At 43.9% G+C, this 23,452-nt stretch overlaps 2 protein-coding genes across 2 annotated transcripts; one reads left to right on the forward strand and one right to left on the reverse strand.

The window, feature by feature from the left end:
- Positions 1–7,525: 7,525 nt before the first annotated feature.
- Positions 7,526–9,183, reverse strand: LOC138525998 (uncharacterized). The gene is made up of 3 exons (XM_069636289.1): positions 8,949–9,183; positions 8,422–8,536; positions 7,526–8,106 (listed from the first exon to the last, which is right to left on the reverse strand). The coding sequence occupies exons 1-3, from the start codon at positions 9,018–9,020 to the stop codon at positions 7,526–7,528; spliced, it is 768 nt and encodes a 255-aa protein (XP_069492390.1). The 5' UTR covers positions 9,021–9,183.
- Positions 9,184–9,506: 323 nt separating this feature from the next.
- LOC138526321 (uncharacterized) lies at positions 9,507–18,109 on the forward strand. The gene is made up of 7 exons (XM_069636923.1): positions 9,507–9,580; positions 14,324–14,528; positions 14,811–15,676; positions 16,160–16,298; positions 16,613–16,776; positions 17,304–17,550; positions 17,937–18,109. The coding sequence occupies exons 2-7, from the start codon at positions 14,339–14,341 to the stop codon at positions 18,074–18,076; spliced, it is 1,746 nt and encodes a 581-aa protein (XP_069493024.1). The 5' UTR covers positions 9,507–9,580; positions 14,324–14,338; the 3' UTR covers positions 18,077–18,109.
- The last annotated feature ends 5,343 nt before the right edge of the window (positions 18,110–23,452 follow it).

A 23,452-nucleotide genomic window follows, 5' to 3' on the forward strand; every position in this document is an offset into this window, starting at 1 on the left:
TTAACTGCTGTTGCACCGTCTCAGACAGACTGCTTTTCTGAGCCTCGTGATTTTTAAATACAATAGTACAATATAGCAGGATGTTATAAGTCAAGTCCTTTAATGCAGGTATGTTAAAGCTCATGTGCTGAACCAGCCACAGCTATGGTTGCTTGGGGGAACCAGCAAAGGGACAATCATGTAGTCCTGCTACCCGTCGAAATGCCTGGCAATTTGTGTTTCTCCCAGAAACCCAACATTTTATTTCGTTTATTTTGTAAACCTTAGCCAATCTCTTTAAAAACACTATTGTACATTTCCACTAATTTTGATTACTTAGCAAGTGTTAAGACAATGGTTTTGAAACCACGGGGGCTCCATTTCAAAACAGTATTCTTTGTTCTTTTTTGTGATGCCAGGAGTGTTTGATAGTGCAGTACCCTAGAGTATTTTCCCAAGTCACTCTTCCTTTGCTCCACGGGTGTCAACTTCTCTCATCAGGTGCAAGCCTGGCATGTGGTGAAGATGACTTTGTGGCTACCCAAAGCACCCATACCGATCAATGATTTGTGATATTTTGTACACAGTATGGACGCGGTCTGAGGGCTGGGGACAGGGACGACCTTAACAGTATGCTGCGTTGTGAGTTGAAAGAATTCCCCGTCAGAATAGGTGAGTGGGGTGCCGCTAGAGACTGGGCTGGTCTGGCTCATACCCGATGTCAGGCTTGCCACTTCATCAAGGCACAATATTCCATCCTCAAAGGTGTTGAAGAACCACCAAAGATATCCAGCAAAATATCATCAGGGATGTGCTACTCCTCTAACAATCGCTTATTAGGGACTGCTAAAAAAAACCTTGTTATACAGCCTCATATAAGGACAAAAAGTCCCTAACTTCCAGTTCATAAGGATAAGACTTCACTACATGGTCTTAAGAGAAATTACTTACTGGTACGTGTATGATGAGGCCCTTTGCAGACTTGCACAGCAAGAACATATTCTGAGGAACAGGTTGAAAGAAGTTACTGAATGAGAGGTGGCGCAAACGTGATCCTCAAGGTTTGAAGGAAATGCAGCGTGTCGCTGAGTGTCTTTTGACTGCAGACTTAGACTGGGACAAATGGGTCCAAGATGGTGGCAATGTCGTGATGGCCTTCAAAGGCACGCAACAAACAGATAAATCAGATCATATCGTTTAGCACCACAGCAAGGTTCAATCAAGAAGATTAAATGAACCCATAGATGGGAGCCAATCTGAAACCAAGAGATAAATGCACCAAAAGCCCTGCTGAGAAGGACACAGGAAGAAGCATTGCCCACCATATAAAAGGGCTTGAAAACCCCAAAACAGAAGGCAGTGGCAGCGGCAGAGGCAACCGCAGTTGAGTCTAGAGCACACCAAGGGCAAGGAGGCATATGCTATGACAATTCCTGTAGGGGCAGGAACAATGCCACTTGGCAGAAAGTGGCGATAGTGTTAAGCCAACTGCTGAATGCACAGACCCTGGCTGAAGGCAAAGAATTCTGCCCCAAGTCCAGAGAGAGGCCTCACAAGAATGACAATGATTACCCACGTTGTGGTGAAACCTGCTCCTCTGAATGCTGATATCAGGTTTTGGAGAAACCTGCTTTTTTGAATGCTGAAGCGAAGTTGTGGTGAGACTGGCTCTTGTGAATGGTTCATTAGCCCGTGGTGAGAACTGCCTAAGTAAAGGCTAACATAGCAGGTCATGGGGTAACCTGTTTTGCAGAGAGCTGATTACTAAGGTATTATTTGTCAGGCCTATCTCAAAGCACTACAGGAAACAAGGTTGTGGGGGGGCCTACATTAGAGATCTCTCAGTTCTGAGAGTTAGACGTATGCTGATTGCAGATGTCGGAAAAAGACAAGCCTAACAGAAAACAACTGAGAGTGTAGATGAAGCTGGAGAGTCTAAGAAACCCAAACTCGAAAATAAGAAGTGAAGCTGGAGACTGGGAACCAAGGGATCAGCGAGCTGTCTGAATGATCTGTTTGAAAGTACAAAGACGAGGGTCCAGACTGTGAGTACACCTGGTAAGAGCCTTCCCTTGAGAAGCATTGTTATTTTGTGTTCATTGAAGGCAAGGTTTAGTGAGCTCTTTTGATGCACCGACTTGGAACATTTGAGGCAACCCAACAACATTCACAGCATGAATACAATACCATAAATATGAATTAGCATGCTACACATTCTACTGATGTGACAATGAACTTTGCAGGTCTCTTAGGAAGGCATGGCTAAAGAGCCATGTTGCAGGACGTGTCTTCGATGAGCTCCTGTTCATCCGTTAAGATCCTGGTTAATAGCTGGGGCTCTCTGGTGCGGCTGTGTGTTACAAACAGAGGCCTGCATGAATGAAAAGCCTGCGCAGACAGACAAGTGCCCTGCAAGCCAGAGCGAGACAGTGAGAATGGCAATAAGCTATGAGAAGGGTGCGCCCGGATGAATCGAGTGGAAAAAAGGTGGCAGAGGCACAACGGGGGATGAGTACTGGAAGCCACCGTAGGTTGTTTATGCATAGGCGGACCCTTTAATATTTAATGAAAACAGCCTGGAACATGTGAAGTGAGCATTCTGGGGCAACAAAGAAGGAGAGAGCACAGCCGGTGCAGCCTATTGAAACAAGGAGGACACAGAGGCTGCAGAAGCGTCCAGATAAAATATTTTAGAGAATAATGGTGCAGCGGCACCATTTTACACCCACCGCGGTGAGCCTGCAATGACCAACTTTGCTAACTTTGCCCCCAAGTTTCAGCGCATAGTGCGCATTGAGCAGCTTCCACTGCGGTCCCAGTGGGGCACTATGCAGATTGCTAGTCCAGGAGCCGGGGTCAGCCCAGCAGGCGAGGCGCTGTCGACGAAGGAGCAGAAACAAAACGGCACATGGATTGTTCCGACGAGGTCCGGCCCAGGAGGAGAAACGGAGCCGGTCTAGTACAGTTTAGGAGAGAGGTTTTCCCACTAGGGTCTGGCTCACGCTGTGAGACTCTTGGTGCGGCCTGCCGGGGCATAACAAAGAACTTGAAACTGACGAGAGCAGTTCCCAGTGTGGTCCGAACAGAGTGCCGCTTGGGAAGCGAAGCACTGCAGGCAGAGGTGCTCACTGCGGTCTGCCTCGCGGATTCAATAAACGAAAAGTGCTAATCAGCGCATCGGCCACCCGTCTACCTGAAGTGCAGACGACCGCGAGCCCAGGTCTTTGGGTGTGAGTGGAACTGCAGCAGTTTAACTGTGGCCCAGGCACAGATCCCAGGTCAAAAAGGATGACTTTAGAGACCATCCTGGAGTCATCCGATGATCATCGAACTACATTAGAAGTCATTCCCACATCATCAGAAGTCATCATGATGTTAAAGTCATCAGCAAATGTCTCAGAATGGTGGGTGATGATTTGGGGATGAGCTTAGGATGACTTGCTGATGATGCTAACATCATCCCTATTTTAGCAAACTCTTTGTTCCTGATGATTTTAGGATGACTTGCCGATTACTTCAAGAGCATCACCATGATGATTTGGGGATGAGCTTAGGATGACTTGCTGATGATGCTAACATCATCCCTATTTTAGAAAACTCTTTGTTCCTGATGATTTTAGGATGACTTGCCGATTACTTCCAGAGCATCACCATGATGATTTGGGGATGATTCTGGGATGACCTGCCGATTACTTCAAGAGCATCGACAGGTTTGCCCCGGTGATTCTGGGATGACCTGCTGATTACTTGACAAGCATGTTTGTCCCTGATGATTTGGGGATGATTCTGGGATGACCTACTGTCAAGATCGTCATGAAACATGTTTGTTCTTGATGATTTGGGGATGGCTTACTGATTAATCACAGAGTTTGTAGGATGATTTGCGGTCTAATACGGATAGTCTTTCAGCTTTTGCTTAATTGCACTTGTGCTGAATGATTTTTTAATGCTTTGCTAAGCACATCTGTTTGGCATTAGTTTTAATTGCATGTAAAAAGCATAATATGGATATGATCATTTAAATTGCAACACCCAATGTAAAAGTGCTGAACCATTGACCAGGAATCACACTTAAAAAGCATACATGCCACAGAAATAGTTTTCTTGCAGTAATAAGTGACTAACGCATAAGTATGGGAATTCACCGCTAAGTACATTCTATAGTCAAAAATAGTCATTTTAATTAGTCATCATGCACCCTTCCAAACCAAATCCATGTGATTCAAGACACATATTGGTAGAACTTGCCATGGAGCCCAAATTAAGCCACAATTATCCAACCTTAACATTTGTTAGACAGTAATCAGTGCACTCATTTTACATTGGTGCCTATCACGCAATGACTACTGTTCTGCATGAGTACAGCGAGGAGTACGGTCTAAAATGATTACTCAGGCCCCACACTACTACAAACTTGGAGTGATCCCAATCATATGTTTGAATAAGGCTTCGACTGGCAGTCTATACACTTCCCGAAGACAATGTGAGCTGGCAAGATAAGCGACTGAAACAGGATTACTTCAATGATTCCAAAATGAAATCATGTCCAACCAAAATTTTTCCAAAAAAGAAAAATTGCATATATAGCGCTATTCTTTCACTTCTGCCAAAAATTCAATTACTTCAGTACAAGTTATGTGAAATGTTTTCACTGGACATAAAAAGTCAAGCTTATCATATATGAATGATAATAGACTCACTTTGTCATATTGCCCAATCCACATTCATACTGCCCTGTCTATGTACATACAGAAAGTACATCAAAGCTCCTGGTATGTAGATAAAGTGTGTCCTCCATTCTGCTGGTAACCACAAGCAAAGTCTCTCAAGTTAAACTGACTCACCAAATGTCAACCACCACAAGTACAAAAGAAAAGATTGCCCACACAATATAGTTTGGTTAAAAATATAGTCTTTATATAAACGTTTAGATATAAATTAATCTCAACATTACAGGTGAGTACATTATTTCATATGAACACCCCATTATGTATAGGAGCTAACACAGGGTCTCCAGAAAATATGCACTTACCAGACCTGGTTCACCAGGTCTGCCACTTAATGATATAGACCACTAACCATAACATCTCAACAGAAAGGTGCAATTAGTCTACCAGGCCCTTCCCTTACACATAGAAGGAAAAGACAGGTATGCAGACCACACTCAAAAGGTGACAAAGGAAATTTAAGATGGATTCACCGGCCCCCAAAAGCTGGTCACACATGTCCCCAACACATATTTGGCCCTAGGGAACAAGTAAGGGAAACACACAGTAAAAATACTAGCAGCACTTAATGGAAGAAGGGGTTGAGTGGTGAATGACCAGCTAAACTAGAGAACCCATCCCACAGGTGAGTTTAGACAGCTGTTTAGGAATTCCCAGTTTAGGGTTATGGATTCAAGTTGCGAGCAATGGGCCCATTGGGGTTGTATAAACATTTCTAAAAGTAGCCCCCTCTAGCTACAAAAGTAAGCAAAGTGTTTCTCGGGGCTTCCTTGAAGCCTAAAAGATGCACTTCCAGCATGTGTTTGAATGTAGGAAACCAGTTATGTTCAATCCAATTCAAAACAATTTGGCATTTCAGATATAAAAGTTTCATTTTCAACTTTGATGAAAAAACATACCTTTTGTATTACTGGTATGTGGATGGCTAATGTGCTTTTCTCTTCGACTACCAAATGAACTGGGTCTTTCATATCATAAGACTGACACACAAGTGGAATAACGAGTGCCAAATTGGTGAACGCATTTGCTTCTCTACACTGTATGAATCTACTGACCCTACCATAGGCATGCAATCCACCCTCGTTCACATATTTGATCACACTTTGATCTCTCCTCTGAATACGAGTGTAATTTGAACTGTAAACAAGAAGATTATTTTTCTCCATAAATATCTTGTTACATGATACAACGCCAGAGTCAGTGATTTGGGCAATCCGAGCCACTGCTACATATTCATCTTCAGATAAAGTGTAAGGGTTTGTCGACCCAACACTGTAAACACCATTTTCAATGTTCACATACTTTTTTCTATTATGTAAGCTCATCATACTTTGGTAGAACTCTGCCTCATCACTACCACTTAACAAATATTTTTCTTTCAGAACTGGGATCACCTGTATCATACTTATGGCATTGAGAATCTGTGTTTCTACACCTGTAGTACCATGAAAATGCTGCAAAATGAAACCATTGAGATCTTCAAAAACAAAACAGTTAGCTGTAAATAGAGGTCCTGTTGCTCGAACGCTGTCTACTAAATGTACTAACTGATGAACATTCATGGTCATAAATCGTTTTTCATATAACTCTGTGAAGAGTTGCACAAATAGAAATAAACTTTGTTCAGCTATATGTAAATCTTCCTGGTTAATGTTTTCACTTAAAAGTTTGTGGATTGCTTTTGAAAGAATACAAAAGTGCAAGTAGTGTTCCTTATGTAGAACATTTTTAAGGACTGGTATTCCCCAAAAAAGTAGAAAGTTCCTAAATTCTGAAGACTTCCAGTACAATAGTTCATCAATAGACCTTGGTACTCTACTTACATCTAAAGTCGGTTTTATCCTTCGCAAATAACCATTTACTATTGTTACTTTTTCATAATAGGAGTATGAACAATGCTTGTAATCTTTTGTAAACCAGACTGTCAGCAATAATTTCATAATGCCTCCACATACGCCATGCATGTAATCAATCACAAATCCTTTGGTTATACAAAAGTACTTCAGGAACATAAACCACGTTGGTCCTTTAATTCCTCTCACAGTGTAACTAGACTGCCCAATCTTAATGTTGTCTATAACATGCTTTACATCCTCTGTAATTGTATCAAGTGTCCTTGGTGGTCCTTTAGGGCCTTCATCATTATAAGGAAATACCCAACAGTGCCCTTTGCCCGAAACTGTGCTTTCACCCTCTTGAAGGCAATGCCAGCAGCCAAACTTTCCATTGAACTGCGTGCTATTTGACACTAGACAGCGTGCAGGTAAATCACAGGTAACTGTGAGAAGTGTAGCATGACATGTGAAGCTGGAATTGTTGTGGTCATTAAATACAACACCATCTTCAAGTTGTGCAAGGTCAGCATACAATGGCTTTAAGAAAGACCACATTACTGGCTTTTTTGAGGACACCCATATGCCATACAATAACACATTTTCTCGAAGTTTCCTTTGGGAAATGGGCAGCTCATTCACAATCAAGTACACTGGCCACATTGATACTTTGGAACTTTTAAATACAGGAACGCCATCTGTGTTCATAGCAAATGATAGGCTATTTGGGTCGTTTAGAAAGCCCCTCTCAAACAAATCCAAATAAAGTTCCCCATCATAAACATCTTTCATTTCATGTTTTTCTTTCTGCATATAGTGATGAAATCGATAGTTTCGCACATTTTCTGTAAAGCCTTTTCGACTAAACATGATTTGTAACTGGGCAATCAGACTATGTTGGATAAAATAGGAGATTGAATCATTTGGTGTCAAATCTTTTAAACAATGAGTATTAGGGCAAGTCTGCGTATTCTTGTCAACATGTGTTTAGCAAGTTGCACAGTAGTAATTAATAATGGGGGCTTTAACAAAACCCTTTATGTATTTTTGAAGATGATACATTGTTCGTATCATTCTGTTACTGGGTGGAAGAAGTAGGTAAATAAGATTAAGCATGTAGTTAGCAGCTTCATCACTCAAACGAAAACGAATCATAAAGCAACAAACTAGTAGAACAACCACTCCCAAACACCTGGTTGACCCTTCAAACATAGGTTGTTTTTCATCTGAGGGTAGCGTTTCATCAGCTTGTACTTGAACTTCTTCATAATCATTTTGAATGGTGTATCCAATTTGATCGGCAAGTACCTGCAAACCAGAACTATGCTCAGAATCATGACCAGAATCATGAACATGCCCATTCATTTCACCCATCAGGGTGCCACATAACTCATTCCACATAGTGTCAGTCATGTCTTCATCTGCTTGTGGTGTAGAATCTGGTAAGGTTGTACAGTCACTCTCGTCCATTTCCTCAGAGACACTAATGGGAGCTGTGTGTGTGCTTCTACCAATGATGTTCTCTTCAATTTGGGTGTGCTGCTCTTCACAGTATGCGGTAGAAGGATCTGCAATGCAATGCAATGCAATAGCGGGTCACTCACAGGACAAATTGATTAATTCAACTAGTAAAAATTGGGTTGTGCATAGGTATAAATAGAAATAGTAAACTTGTGTTATTTGTATGAGAATCAGCTAGCATCAGTTTAAATTAGTTTATCAATTCAGATCATTTATTATAAGTGGACCAAGGAGTAAGCGTTACAGACTACCAATAGCTGTTTGTGTGCAGTGAGTTTTTTAACTGAATGTATCAATAACAGTGTTTTGTGGTTATGTGCAATAAAATACTATAACATACATTTGGAATGGTTATAATGTACCTAGGAAGAAAAGGTCATCTGCTCTATTAAAAGTCTTGGCATGGTCTTCTATCGCCTTCTTGGATGTTCCACATAGAGTGTTTGAAGAATCAGTTTCTACGATGAAATGTTCCTTCTGCAGCCACACATAAAACCAGTATTAGAATTACATAATTGTCATACAGGTCTTGCTTTAAGAGCCAGAGAGTGTAAAGTATGAATGCACAGAATAGAGAAAACAAATGACATGTAATGAAAGCAGACTTAATTTCCCAACTTTAGAGGTAGTCAGGCGGTTAGAGGTAGTCAGGCGGTTAGAGGTAGTCAGGCGGTTAGAGGTAGTCAGGCGGTTAGAGGTAGTCAGGCGGTTAGAGGTAGTCTGGTTGTTAGTGACCAAGCCGAATACAGGAGTTTATTTTTGGTGCACTTTCACCCCTTTTTGTTTTAGAAATATTTGCTTGTTTTTAGGAAGAATGTATTTTTGGGGAGTAAAAGCATGTAGGAGACCTCTTATCGGTAGAGTTGCATTGAACGTTAATATATTTTACCAGTGCAATCCATTTTTTGTAAGGTCCTCGTTTCTTTCCTTTTCCTCGAGGGGGCCTTTCATCCATTTCCATTTGTATGGCTGTGTTGGTTGACAGAAATACCCTAACCAGATTATACAAGCAATTAAAAGTTAGTCAAATAATTAAGATAACAGAACAGAATACAGGTGGCAAAAGGGGTGCCCTGCGTATTCATGGATACCAAGGTGCATTTTTAGCCGTCTAAAATGTTGGGCTAAAATGGAAGCCATGAGGCCTAAACATAGCATGCACCCCCTGGGTGAGAATCCTTTAGGTAGCAAGGCAGTGGTAGAAGAATTGCAAATAGCGGTAATTTCATTCAAACCAGTGGGGGGCATGTTTTCTGGGGTCATAGACACAGATAAAGTGGCATTTGCATCATTAGGTAGCAAGGCAGTGGTAGAAGAATTGCAGATAGCGGTAATTTCATTCAAACCAGTGGGGGGCATGTTTTCTGGGGTCATAGACACAGATAAAGTGGCATTTGCATCATTAGGTAGCAAGGCAGTGGTAGAAGAATTGCAAATAGCGGTTCTTTCGGTTTTGGAATTCTGCAGCATCTGGATCTTCGTCTTCGTCGTCGTCCTCGTGGCTGTTTCCTCTTTGTCCTGGTAAGTATACAAGCTCCCAAACAGAAGCCACAATGCATGGCATATGGCCGCCATGCCATATGGTCCTCGAGGATCGAGCTATTAAGGATTGATCCTGTTCGCTGTCTCGTCTCTCCCTTCTTCGGCTTTCTTCTTCCATTAACCTACAGGTTCCTGACCTGGACTCTAACGAAATATGCACACTGCACTACACACTGCAGCGAATACTCTGGATTTTCTGGTCTCGGACCTCTAATTTAGACCCGAGTTCCCTGCCTTCTCTCCTCTTCCCGCTGCCTTCAAAACAACAAATGAGATCCAAAAGATACACAGTGCTCAGAATGCTTTATAACACCCATTATTCAACTTATAGCCGTAACCCGCTAGACGTATTGAAACGTGCTAAAAACTAGCAAAAACATAGAAAATGTACTTTCCTCGCGTTTTGGTAAATGCTAATTCTGTTGCGTTTCCTGTTTGTACAGTGTACGTGCGTTTGTTCTGTCGAACCTGATGTTTTTAACCACTCGTCTCCCATACAAGGGGGATCAAAATGTACTTTGTTTACAGGCTGAAGGTATACTGCTGAAATATTCAATGCATTATCAGCTTTCCTTACTGTTCTGGAACGTGTTGCCATTTGTTAATCCAGTCACCATGTGTGCCTTCTTTACAGGCTTCACTCCCCTGATGATCCCGTTCTCTCCAAAGTAGGCTAATCCAGTTGCTCCTCCTCAGAGGCGTTCTTCTTTCTTTTCCTGTTTCCTGCAGTTTCGCGTTGCAACTCGCTTCCCAGCTCCGGTTTAGACGCGTGTTCGCTGCCTTCTCTCCACTTCCCGAGGCCTTCAAAACAACAAATGAGCTCAATAAGATACACAGTGCTCAGAATGCTTTATAACACCTATTATTCAACTTATAGCCGTAACCCGCTAGACGTATTGAAACGTGGTAAAAACTAGCAAAACCAGCTAGAAAATGTACTTTCCTAGCGTTTTGGTAAATGCTAATTCTGTTGCGTTTCCTGTTTGTACAGTGTCCGTGCGTTTGTTCAGTCGAACCTGATGTTTTTATCGTCTCCTATACAAGGGGGATCAAAATGTACTTTGTTTACAGGCTGAAGGTATACTGCTGAAATCTTCAATGCATTATCTGCTTTCCTGACTGTTCTGGAACGTGTATTTGCCATCTGTTAATCCAGTCACCACGTGTCCCTTCTAGTTTACAGGCTTCACTCCCCTGATGATCCCGTTCTCTCCAAAGTGTGTGGATGATATGCGTGCGTTGTGTAGGGGGATTTTCTTTTAATGTATGTGTGTGGATGATATGCGTGCGTTGTGTAGGGGGCTTTTCTTTTAATGTATTTGTGTGGATGATGTGCGTGTGTTGTGTAGGGGGATTTTCTTTTAATGTATGTGTGTGGATGATGTGCGTGCGTTGTGTAGGGGGCTTTTCTTTTAATGTATTTGTGTGGATGATGTGCGTGTGTTGTGTAGGGGGATTTTCTTTTTATGTATGTGGATGGTGTGCGCATGTTGTGTAGGGGCCTTTGCTTTTAATGTGTGTGGATGGTGACTGCATGCATGTGGATGGTGTGCGCATGTTGTGCAGGGGCCTTTGCTTTTAATGTGTGTGGATGGTGTGGTGTTTGTGTTGCCTAGGTGTTTCAAGATTGGCGTGTGTATTCTTTTTTGGGGGTGGGGGGGCGCCAAATTTTGTTTTGCCCAGGGCACTGCGGGTGCTAAGGCCGGCCCTGTCTGTGTGCACTGTCGCACAGGGCAGATCTGCCGGGCCCACGAGGGTGGGGGCTGGGCTGCTCGGAGCAGACTGCTCCAAGCAGCACAGCCCCCACCTTCGCGGGCCCGGCTATGGTGCCTGCATGAAGAACTCGTAGTGATAGTGCAGGACAGCCTTCCTTAAGAAGGCCTGTTATGGTGTCCTGCTGTTGTGTATACGTAGGGGGGCAAAGCCAGAAGAGCGCTCATGGTGGCAATGAGCTGCTCCGCCCCCCTACGCCATGGCATTGCGGGAGTTATTTTAAAAAAAAAAAAATTCTTTCCTCAAAACCCAGCTGGACAGCATGGGTTTGGTGTTTGGGTGGCTGACTCTGGCCGGATCACGAGATATGGCTTCACATCTGGTGCCGGATCTCGGATCCGGCGAGAGCCGGCCCAATGACCAGCACTGCTTATAATTCCCCTGAGAGCGCAACGAGGCTTGTCTGGGAAAGTGCATGATCTTGTGGGTGAAGGATTCCGTGAATCCTAGGGGGAAACATGTCAGCAACAGTGCCATTTGGGAGCGAATACTGGACTGTCCAGTGGCCCCCAGAGTGCATGGGTGTAATTTTGATATATTAACCTCCTGGGTCATCACTTCCCATTGTATATGTTAATGAGTCCCACACTTTTTAGTTTGGGCTATTAGGTGGCGCTTTAGCACCATCTATGAACTAAAACTATTGCATTAGAGCACAGATAGGGAGAAGTGGCATATGAGGAGGGACACACAGCCTGTAGGTGTTTGGTTATTTGCCCACCCATTGGCTACGCATGGCCATGCTAAACCCTATGGTCATTCCCACCCAGTTCCTGCCCCTCCCAGCCCAAAACACCACCCCATGGGAACTCTCTTGCGTTCGCTTTGATCAAGCCTTACCATCAAACTTTGCAGTCAAGGTGCCTGCCAGTGTTTTTTCAAAGCACTCTTCTGGGAGTTAATGACTTCATTGGATTTGCAAACCCTCCTTAACCAGGTCTGCCTTCAGCCACCTGATTTATTAGCACTGTGCGTGTCCTTCACTGAACTCCTTTTATAAACAAACATTGGCAAAGCCAACACTTTGGGCTTTTGTGTAAGGATTAGGCCTCTGCCAGGTATTGCTATTAGATGCCCAGCCACTCACACCATTTTGCACATGTTACTATCAATGGTCAGTTAATACCACTACGGAAGAGACTGCAAGTGCCTTACTACACAAAAGGCAAAACTGTTGGCATTGCCAATGCATGTTTTACAACTCGTGCTACACCCCCTTTGTCAACCCTGCTCTCACGCTCCTGCTCCATACATGCACAGATCCTCTTGTCTGTGTCCTGCTCGAATCCTCAGGACCCTACTTTTTTTGGACCCTGCTTTCCTAGCCCTACTCTGACACTCCTCCTCTCTTGTCTCTGACCTGCATGGACTCTCCTGTGCTGCTTGGACCCTGCTTCCCAGCCCAGGGCCTGCTCATATGCCATGGCGTGACAGGAGGGTGGTAATAAGCCATGATTTCTCTCACGTTGCTGCTGGCGATAATCTCAACTCATCCCGGGGGCTGGGGCCCCTTCCCCCCCACCCCCCTCAGAGCTTTCCGGGGCGGGGACAGATTAAAGGCAGGCCTGGGAGAGCGATCCAGGAATGTGTTTACAATGCGGAAACCAAACACTGGGATTGGCTACCTGTTCATGTTCATGCAATTATGTTGCTGGAATAGAGCAGAGTTTTAATTGCCGCTCCTAGTATGCACAGGTCTCTCGCTCAACCCTACATGCTGTCACACTCCTTCCTAGAACCCCATCTGGCCATGCCTCTCATTCTTAACCTTTCACACACACATCACTGTTACACTTTCTCTCCACCCCACCGTGTGGCCTAATACTTCTTGATGCTTTCTTTCCACATGCCACTTTGCGTCCATAGTTTCTCCTTCCATTATGTGCTGCTCTTCTGGTCGAAGGTCTCCCTTCTTGAAAGTACTCCAAATCTATTTTAGAGGTGAGCTTACTCTCTGTTCTCACACCTGTGTGCTGGCCTTACTTGCTGTGGTTAAACTCAGGAACACTGTTCGCCGAGCGTAGGTGTTTTTCGGTTGGTAGCTGCCATGTGGTGTTGGGCAAGACTATGAGGATTTTGTCTCATTGTATGTGATTTGTCAAGACTACCGCTTGAATGTGTGTTCTGTTCTCTTACACAAACCAAACATCGGCATGTAGGTTGTGAGGTCATGGAATTATGTGGGGATATGTGGTCTTTAGATTGCAGGTGTTACTTCATATACCATTCATAGGCCATTTTCAGCTACAGTAGACAAAGTAAAGTGCAGAATCTTATTAAGTGGACACCAGTAATTGTTACAGTTGAATCTGAATATTCAGTGTTTGAGAAGGTGTATGCAGAAGGGTGAGTTTTTAGCATGGTTATTTAGCGGCAGCACCTTTGATACCTGCGCTGTCCTGACTAAATGAGTCCCATATGGTGCCTCCAGGGGGATGTGTTCCCTCTAGTGAGAAATAGCTCACTAGCACAGATGGGCTGAATGTAAGATCTGGCTTCCTAACCCAGATGGGCTAAATGCAGGATCTGGCGCACTAACAGAGATGGGCTAAATGCAGGATCTGGCTCACTAACAGAGATGGGCTAAATGCAGGATCTGGCTCACTAACAGAGATGGGCTAAATGCAGGATCTGGCTCACTAACAGAGATGGGCTAAATGCAGGATCTGGCTCACTAACAGAGATGGGCTAAATGCAGGATAGTGTAAAAAATGGCAAGAACGTATTTGTAAAGTTAATGATGTTGGTTCCAATGCAAGTCATGTTGCAATGCGGACACAGCGGGTCATTCAGGTGCTGCATATTAGGATACTAGCTTCAATCACAAATGGGGACACTTCAGGCAGGAACATGTCCATAGTAAGGGGACCATAAATTAATGATCCTGTACAGAATAGTTTCACAAAAATACTTTGAGCACACTAAATGTATTTATTTTTCGTCTTTTAGGTAATAATTCAAACCATGGCCCTCTTTAATGTGCTTTTCTTTGATTGCGACAACTCTCTCTGTATTCGAAAGGATGGGGAATTTGAGCCATTGGCAATTCCTGGTGAAGTGATTTGTAAATGGCTGGTAGAGGGTCTTGATGAAAGTGGAAAAGAAATACGTGAAGAAAGGGATTTCAAAGCGGTAGTGCTTTTCCAATCGGCAGGTAAGCAAAGTATATATGTTTTTCCCTCTGTTTCCCTCCATTTGATGTTTCGGGAGGAGGGTACATCTAACGTCCCTACAGTGAGGCATCCCCTTTTTTTCTAACATACAGATGAGTGCTGCACAATGCCCACCACTCTTTCACAGCATCTCTACTTCCTTTAGAGTAAGTCTAATGTATAAAGTATAGATGCACAACATGGTTCTGACACTTTGGTTGTGTAGATAGTCACATTTTGAAATTTTCGCTTGAGGTTTTAACTTGCCTTTTTCATACCTGCAGTCAAGAAACAGTGTATCAAGACACAAAAAACATTTGAAGAAATAATTAAAGACTATTGCGGTGATGCAGAGGGACTGATTCAGGCCTTAAAAAGGAAGGCAGAAGAGGAAAAGGAGCTACTGGTGGATTCGGGCAATCGGGGAAGTGCTGGAAAATTTAAAAGAGTGTTGCGTGAACTGCAAGAAGAACATCCAGTGAAAAAAACAAAAGAAAACAAAGAGAATTATTTAGTAAAAGCTGATGGGAGGAAAGTGACTGCTCCCAAACTTAGTAAGGCCTGTTCACAACTACAGTCACAAAAACTGGAGAACCTAACTCTTTTGGCAGGGATGGCTAGTGTTCTTCATTCTTTCATTCCTTCCTCAGAGCCCACCTCTGTTGCTTCACCTGGACAATATAAAGACGCTGCGCAACAACCACTAAATGGACTATCAAATAACAGTGAATTGTCGGCTGCAAATATTTTGTCGGATAGATCTAGTTTGACATGCTTAACTCTATCCCCACGTCTTCTAAATAGTGTGTCCTTGTTGCAGAATGACAGTCATGCCTGTTTAGACAGCGAGTTGACACCCACACGTGCACACAAACCTGCTCAATCATTCAGACTACAGTCTTTAAAAACAGCGGAATTGGGAACATCCTCAAAACAGAGTTTGGCTGCAGTGTCAGTCCCCACTAGTGACCGAAAAAGCAGTGTATCACCATGTGAAGGGAAAATGCAGAAAATACTGTTTACCTGCCCGAAACAAGCTGTTTCAACTCCTCTAAAAAACCCTAACTACAATGTATCCAGGATTGATGTGGATGTACAGCATGCACCCCAAGATGCAGGCCCTATTGTTTGTGCGGATGAAAGCCCACATGTAAGTAAACATTATGCATGCAATAGTTGACTCCAATGAAACTCCCCACACATTAGCAACGTGACCTTGACTTATTAGTCAGTCCACTGAATTTACATAGGGCTTAACTCATTCCTGTGCTAATAATGATCCACATCTTAGGCTATTGGTTTCTTTGTCTCCATATAGTACATAGACTAACAACTTTGAAGATAAACAATAACACTTTAAAATACTACTGGTATTGATTTGTAGCATGAATAAATGACGTCAAGACAATGTTTGTTCGAAGCAGATCATACATAGCTTGTTTATTTGGCAATGCTTTACTTTTCAGGCTTCATTTTTGTCTGGCCTGCAACATCCTGATGAATCAATGGACTTTGGAAATGGAGAAATGCAACCTTTTGACACTAGGGTATACACCTACAATATTTTCTTTAATAGCCCAGTTGTCAATGCTACAATTTTGTATTCCTAATTTTGTTTTTTTTTATCCCCAAGGAAATGGTGTATAATTCGTTGTCTTTAGTGAATGAAAATAATTCTTATTCATCGGATTGTCCTAATGCTCACACTGAAGATCCAGCCCAATTACTGGCAGAAATAAGATCTCTACGTGCAGAGAACCATTGCTTAAAAGGTAACTAGTCCAGTCATTGACCAATATCCAGTAACCCAATATCTAGTAACCAATCGATAAGGCTAGCGCCTCCTAACAGTACATCAGAGGTTGAAGCAGCGAAAACAGCTTGGAGGGAAGGTGGACTGGGCTAAAGTACAGCTCTACCTTCCACTTTCCATCCGAGATTTCATTCATCTGTGTAACACTGTTCGCAATATTTGTAACTTTGAGTAATAATGCTGATGTTGGCCCAATCACCCCTCATCCACTGTTTTAGTTTGTGATGACAAAGAGTACATGCCTTTTAACTGTTTTTTTTAATTTTATTGTAGAACAGTTACAAGCCACGCAAAGACACAGTAAGTTGGCAATGCATCATTTGCAGGCATCACTGGCAGCTCAGACCAGGACCAATTCATTCCCGGAATCAGCAGCATTCCCAGAATCAGCAGAGAAGTTGTTTGAAATGGACACTAGATCATCCACACAACAGAAGGTGACACTTTTTCATCTCTTTTATAACCTGTTTCTATTCCTTAATCTTAGTGTATAACCAAATCTTTGTGTGTATATAAATTAAGAAGAAATATTCTGCATAGATTCTGGCCAGGCCCATTTTTTCATTTATAGCTTAAAAAATATCACCTAGATGATGGATATTTGCACCATAGTTGTAGGCATGGCTGTATTTGAAATGTGTGCAGACACACTATATTTTGTGCATCTACTCTCCTGCTATTCACCAGCAACCACGCCACATATAATATATAATGTATCCTAGCAGTGAAACTTTGTTCTCCTACAGTTATTCATTCATATTGTGCCATGGCGGCCAAAGTGCAAGCCTAGAAGGCAGCTGAAGGTGTCCTTGATTAAGTACAAATGTTAGGATTGATATCAATCCAACTGTTTAGGGGTCACATTTCCTATGCAGGAAATTCACCACACCATGTTTATAATACAATGTGTACTTGCATGTCATGATAATTTGTGTTAATATTATATATTGTGCTATATTTCCAGGCTGATATGCAACAGCTGGTTACGGATGCCAATGACCCCACCAGATTTAGCGGTATAATTGTGCCAAAGCGAGAGCTCTACAGACTTTTGGAGGGGGCTAAAGCTGCTCGAGATGGTGCAAGCTTCCTTTTGAATGGGGTCAGCGAGCTTCTATTTTCACAGAATGAGTTTGCTTCTGCTAAAGGAGTAACAACAGCCAGAGCTGGGAGTGATGTCCTTGATGTAGAAAAGGTTGATGCTTTGCACGGTAGGTCATTGAAAAGTCTCATTCTTTTTCCGAAGCTAATGCTTAATCATCACTTTGACGTATTAGTTGTATTGGTTTTGAAAACTGTACATTTCCACTTATGCATTCTATTTCTAACTGTGTGATATAAATCAATATTGCTCCACTAAAGACCATAAATCTTCTGCAGCCACAGAAAACCATTATTCATGTTCAGTTCAAATCTATCTTTTAAGCCTGTTTCATCCTTTGTGTACAAATGCATTTAAATGTAGTGACGCAATTGTAAGTTGACATTTTAACATTTAGTTAATCTGGTATGTATTCTGCAATAAGGAATTTAACAGTGCCTATTCGGGTGTCCGTTTTTATTCATATATCCTTTTTTATTTTTTTATTTTTTGTAGAATTTTTGAGATCTGTCTGCAAGGCTAACAGCTGGCCTACTATGGACTGCCGAGTAATAAGGAGGAAGCTTGCTACCAAAATTTGCAATGCCAGAAGAGGCCTAAAAAAGACTCCACCTTTTGAAATGCAGGATCAATGATTGTTTGTTTGTATTTTTGTAAACCTATTTATTCTTATGGAACTATGCCGTTAAACTGAATTTGTTGAATAAAAAAAGTTGTACACTTTCTGAGCCTATGTTTGATTGAAGATATCTTATAGCCAGAGCAATACAATATTAAAATATCAACAATTTATAGCTGCAGAATTTTACTATCACAATATGAACTCTGTAATAATTAGCTGCTCTTAGGGTTATTGGGTGTAGTGACTGGCGGAAGTCTGTCATGCTGGTAGACCTTTAACAGATGCTGTTTAGGTAGCTGGAAGTGTGTATTTTGGTGTAGTGCTTTGGAGCTGTGGGACTTTTATGGGGTGTGAGGCCATGTTGTCTAGAGGTGAGAATTGAAATGGGGGAGTTGGTTTGTGATATGGGGGTTGTAGTTGTGTGCACTAAATCGGCGAACTTGGTTAACGGGTGCTCTAGCAAAGATGAAAAGTGACAGCTGCAAGATTTTCTTTTTCCAGTACACTATCCAGAAGTCTAACTAGAGTCATTGTAAAGTAATGCCACCAATGTTACTCAAAAGGGATACATCCTGTGGTAATCCAACCCCTTTTCCTAAATCTTTTGGAACCATCTTGAAATCATTTAAACTCATCCTGGAGTGGTCTGCAATAATCATTTACAATTTAAAACCCATCCTAATGTTGTTATGAAGTCATCCTGGAGTTGTCATGGGGTCATCCTAGAGTAATCCAAACTCATCCTGAAGTTGTCGTGGAGTCATCCTGGAGTTGTCGTAGAGTCATCCTAGAGTAATCCAAACTCATCCTGAAGTTGTCTTGGAGTTGTCGTGGAGTCATCGTAGAGTAATCCAAACTCATCCTGAAGTTGTCGTGGAGTCATCCTAGAGTAATCCGAAGCCATCCTGGAGTAATCCAACTCATCCTGAAGTTGTCATGGAGTCATCCTAGGGTAATCCCCACTCATCCTGAAGTTGTCATGGAGTCATCCTGGAGTAATCCAAGATCATCACTGGAAGTAATCCAAACTCATCCTGGAGTAGTTTCTGTGATAACTCTAGAGTCATCATCTCATTAAATATTTTGGCCTGTGTGAATACTTTGGATGATCTTCCTGAACTATCCATGGATGCCTCTAGAATGGAGTCATCGGATGACTCCAGAATGATTCCAGGATGATCTTCCTTTTTGACTGGGGATGGCACGTAGAGAGAGACACTGTTGTGGGGGCCACCTGCGAGGGCTCCTAGCCAGCATGACTGCAGGAAACGCTGGAGGCTGGATAAAATTATATAAGCGGAATACGCCAGAATGATAAATGATAAATGAAACCCCCACTGCAGCAACTGTGCATACACGGCACAGCCCGATAACCGAGCATGTGGATGCAAGTCCCACTCTACTGAGCTATTAGCTGAGACAGGTGGACAGTGGGCAATGTGGACAATAGCTTTATAAGACACATGTAGACGCACAATAAGAAAGGGGGCGAAACGTCTGCGCTCTGGTGAGCCAACGCCAGCCTGGCAGTGGCCTTTAGGGAGAGAACAAGAAGCTGGGACAACAAAGAAACCAAGACCAAGAAGTTGCACAGAGAGCCGTGGAGCCAAGTCTGATGATACAGCCACGGTGGGGCAGTGACTCAGGCTGGGGCACAAGAGGATCCAGGGCACAAGAAGGCCCATGGAGTGTTGGAGTTACGTCCTGTGTTGTTGAGGGTCTAAGGGTCAGAGGTGTACAGTGGGTCTGGATTGGGATCTGCAGCAACCCAGAAGTGGAGGGAGAGACAGGTGTTGGCTGGAGTATCGGGCACGAAGCACAAGATCACGTGCAAGGTAAGAGCACTCCAGCTTGCTCCCTGGGCCAGGGCAAAAGAGGACGCACCCAGTGGCGCAATCCTGGGTGGGCTAAACGGTCTACCTGGTAGTCCCCCACCTGCGCTGAATGAGCATGATAATAAAGGAACACCTATGTTCGTGGGGGGGGGGTGATGTGTAACTGCAGTGGTGGTTGTGTGGCCTGTTGGAAAGGAAAGCCCCGGTGGACATGTAGAGAAGGGCCCTGATAGGGGTCTCGCTGCTGGGAGGCCCACAATAAGCATTGAGCTTCCAAACTGAGTGAACCCGCACGAGCAATGAATCACGGAAATTGGGTGTGAGCAGGTGGCACCCGGAAAGGTCCCTAGCTACAATCTCCTAAATACACAGAAGGGGCAGAGACCCGGGCCATCGAGCCTGTGAGATTGGCTCCCTGGAGCAAACTAAACAGCCAAAGGTCAAAGCAAAAGGACTGAGAAGTGCAGACCTACACAACGTGGAGCTCAGACCAGCAGAGTTAACAAGCACTTAAGGCCGTTGACAGTTGAGGATTGGCACAGTGTGACTTCCCCCGCTACTGAGGACAGCACGGAGAACGAGCAGTGGGTGTGCCCGCATAGTGTGACAAGAAGCACCCAGCAGTACGCCAGGCACTCCAGGAAGAGAGCGGTAGGAGGCAGCCAAATTGCCTGCATTGAAAGATTGGCAAGTGGTGGAATTGACATGCATGGGCTAACAAACGCTGGCACGAGAGTAGTGACAAGAGGTTGTGACCAGTCATGGCATACAATTTACCCTGGAGGCATGCACCAAGACTGTGCCCTCAACGGAGAGTCCTCCCATGGCATCTTCCACACCCCAAAAGGAATAGAAGCTTGTGGAAGGAGACCAGCAGATCCTTGCAGCCATAGCATAGTTGAAGGAGTCTTTAGAAGCCAAAATAGATGCCATCAGCATTGATGTGTCCTTGCTCAGACAAGAGGTGAGGGCCCTCGTGGAACATCCAGGAACTCTTGAGAAGTCAGTGCTGGAGACCAGCAGTGGCCTCAAAAACACCATGGAAGAAGGCAGGGTACTACGCCAACAAGTGCGTACTCTGGAAGACAGAGCAGAGGACGCTGAGGGTAGGGCCAGACGCAATAATGTATGCATTATTGGGCTCCCAGAAAGAGAAGAAGGTTCAAATCCGATGGAGTACATGGAAAAAATTTTGCAGCAAGAAATCAACCAATAATAGCCCAAATTTTGAACTAGCGGGATGGGGAAAGGATCCTTCAGTACTTTTGGAAAGGGGGGACAATCCATTGCGCGTCAGCCCCAATAACAGCTTACCCGACTATACCCTACAAGTTCAGAAGCAGTGGATGAGCTATATAGCGGTCAAGAGGAGACTGAGGGAAGCTAATCAGAAATATATGCTGTTGTACCCAGCCAAGCTGAAGGTGATCCATAAGGGCTGCACACTGTTTTTCGACACTCCGGAGGACGCGCATACATGGATGGATATGCAGAACCAGACAACGGTGGAAAGAAGCCGATCCGAGTAGTCAAGAGTGACCGCAAAAATGAAACACATCCCACACAGGACAGCAGAGGCCTGACATTATGAACCTCATGCTTAAAAATGTTGCTGAAATCAGGAGCTAACAGCGTGGTGCTTACCTTAGATCACACTACGCTGGAGCGTACTACACCTCAAGTAGAATTGGACTAGATGGATACTAGCAGTTATGTATCTGCCCACCGCTCCTTATGTACCAGGACATGATCCGGGGACAGAGGTGAGAAGTGAGAAGGCCTGAGCATGAGAAACTGAACTGGGCTGTTTTTGGGGTTTGGGGGTAGTTGTGGAGGTAATAGGGAAAGGGGGCCTACTATTGCATTCATGGGGGTAACTGCTGGAGTTGCAACAGGTGGAGACTATTTGGTGAACACTGGATACTCTAACACGGAAATGGAGAACGCTGAAGGTTGGCTCGCCATATTCAGCTTATGCTAGGCGGGGTCCTGATTTGTGTGGCGCTGATGGCCCCATTTAGAGTCCTTGCAACCTCTCTAGATGAGGCAGGTAGTATGGTAGTGCTACAGGGGTTGGTGGAAAACAGGGAGAATTGTGTTATCAATACGTATGTGTTAAATCAGGCCACAGCAGCATACTTCTGATCTTTGAATTCCAGGAACAGCCTCTGCAGGGATGGTACACTGATTTGGGGAGGAGCCTTACACTTAACCCGGCCAAGGATAGGTCAGATGATAAATACATTTATCCGGCTCCGGTGGCTAAAGCCCTGAGCTCGTTACTACAGGCATTTAACCTAGCTTATGTATGGAGAGCAATGCACCCTCAGGATAGAGTATACTCCCACTACACTGCTACCAAGAATCTTTATACGAGATTGGATTACATGTTCACATGTTCACTGGGCAGGAAGCATTGTAATAGTTCATGGGAGCAGAATATAAGATGAGAGTGCTTTTGTATCACGGACCTTTAGTGGTTAGGTGGCAGCCCCCCCGCCCGAGCTAGAATCCCCATATGGAGGCTTAGGGTTGAGGCGCTCAAACAGGATTTCGGAAGATTCTGAGGGGTAAGGTAAAGGAATATTTTGTACATAACACAGGTAGTTGTGGGAGGCCTTTAAAGTATTGGTGCATGGGGCGGCCATGGCAAAGTCGAAAGGGATGCAAGATGTGATTGAGAGAGACCTGATTAAATCTAAGGCTGAACTGGAAGCCGCAGAGGTGCCAGGGAATAGGCCTGAGATAGGGCACAAAAAGTAGCCCGCCTGCAGAATGAATGCTTGGAACACTGGGACAGGCTAAGTAAGCTGAGCTATATGAAATATGTTGAGCTATAACACGCAGAGGGAGACAAGACTGGGCGCCTGTTAGCCTGGCTTTATAAGAGTGAGACCAAGAGGGAACCGATCGGGGCACTGGTGGGGAACAATGGGAGACTGTGCGAGGCTGAAGAAGGGGTGAATAAGTGTTTTTATGAGTATCATAGTGAGTCATATGAGGAAACCTCGAAATGCCAGATGTCTGAGATTGAGGAGGCATTGTCAGAGATTAACATTCCCAAGCTAGGTGCAAATGATGCGCATAAACTGGAGGCCCCCATAACCGCAGAAGAACTGGAGCAGGTTATTCGTGAGCTGCCGACAGGTAAGGTACCGGGAGCTGATGGACTGCCTGGCAAATTCTACAAAGAGTATAGAGCGGAGGTCATAGCCCCATTGTTGGCAATGCTTAATGAGGCATTGCACTTAGGCCAACTGCCTGGGTCACTTAGAGAGTCAATAATAATTCCCCTCCTAAAACCCGGCAAATTGGCTACTGACTGTGGCTCATATTTCCTGTCACTGTTGAATCAGGAAGGGAAGATCCTCACGGCTCTACTGGCCAATAGGCTTAAACCAGCTATTGCCAAACTAATACACAAACCAAACGGGATATGTCCGCATAGACAGATCACCAGTAACCTGAGGAGACTGCACCACATAATTGACCATACCGAGGGCAGTTCGCACCACTTGGAGTTGGCCTCACTGGATGCGGTCAAGGCATTTGAC

The sequence above is a fragment of the Ambystoma mexicanum genome, chromosome 7p (genome assembly GCF_040938575.1).
Source record: "Ambystoma mexicanum isolate Mex_15411 chromosome 7p, UKY_AmexF1_1, whole genome shotgun sequence".
Lineage (NCBI taxonomy): Eukaryota > Metazoa > Chordata > Amphibia > Caudata > Ambystomatidae > Ambystoma > Ambystoma mexicanum.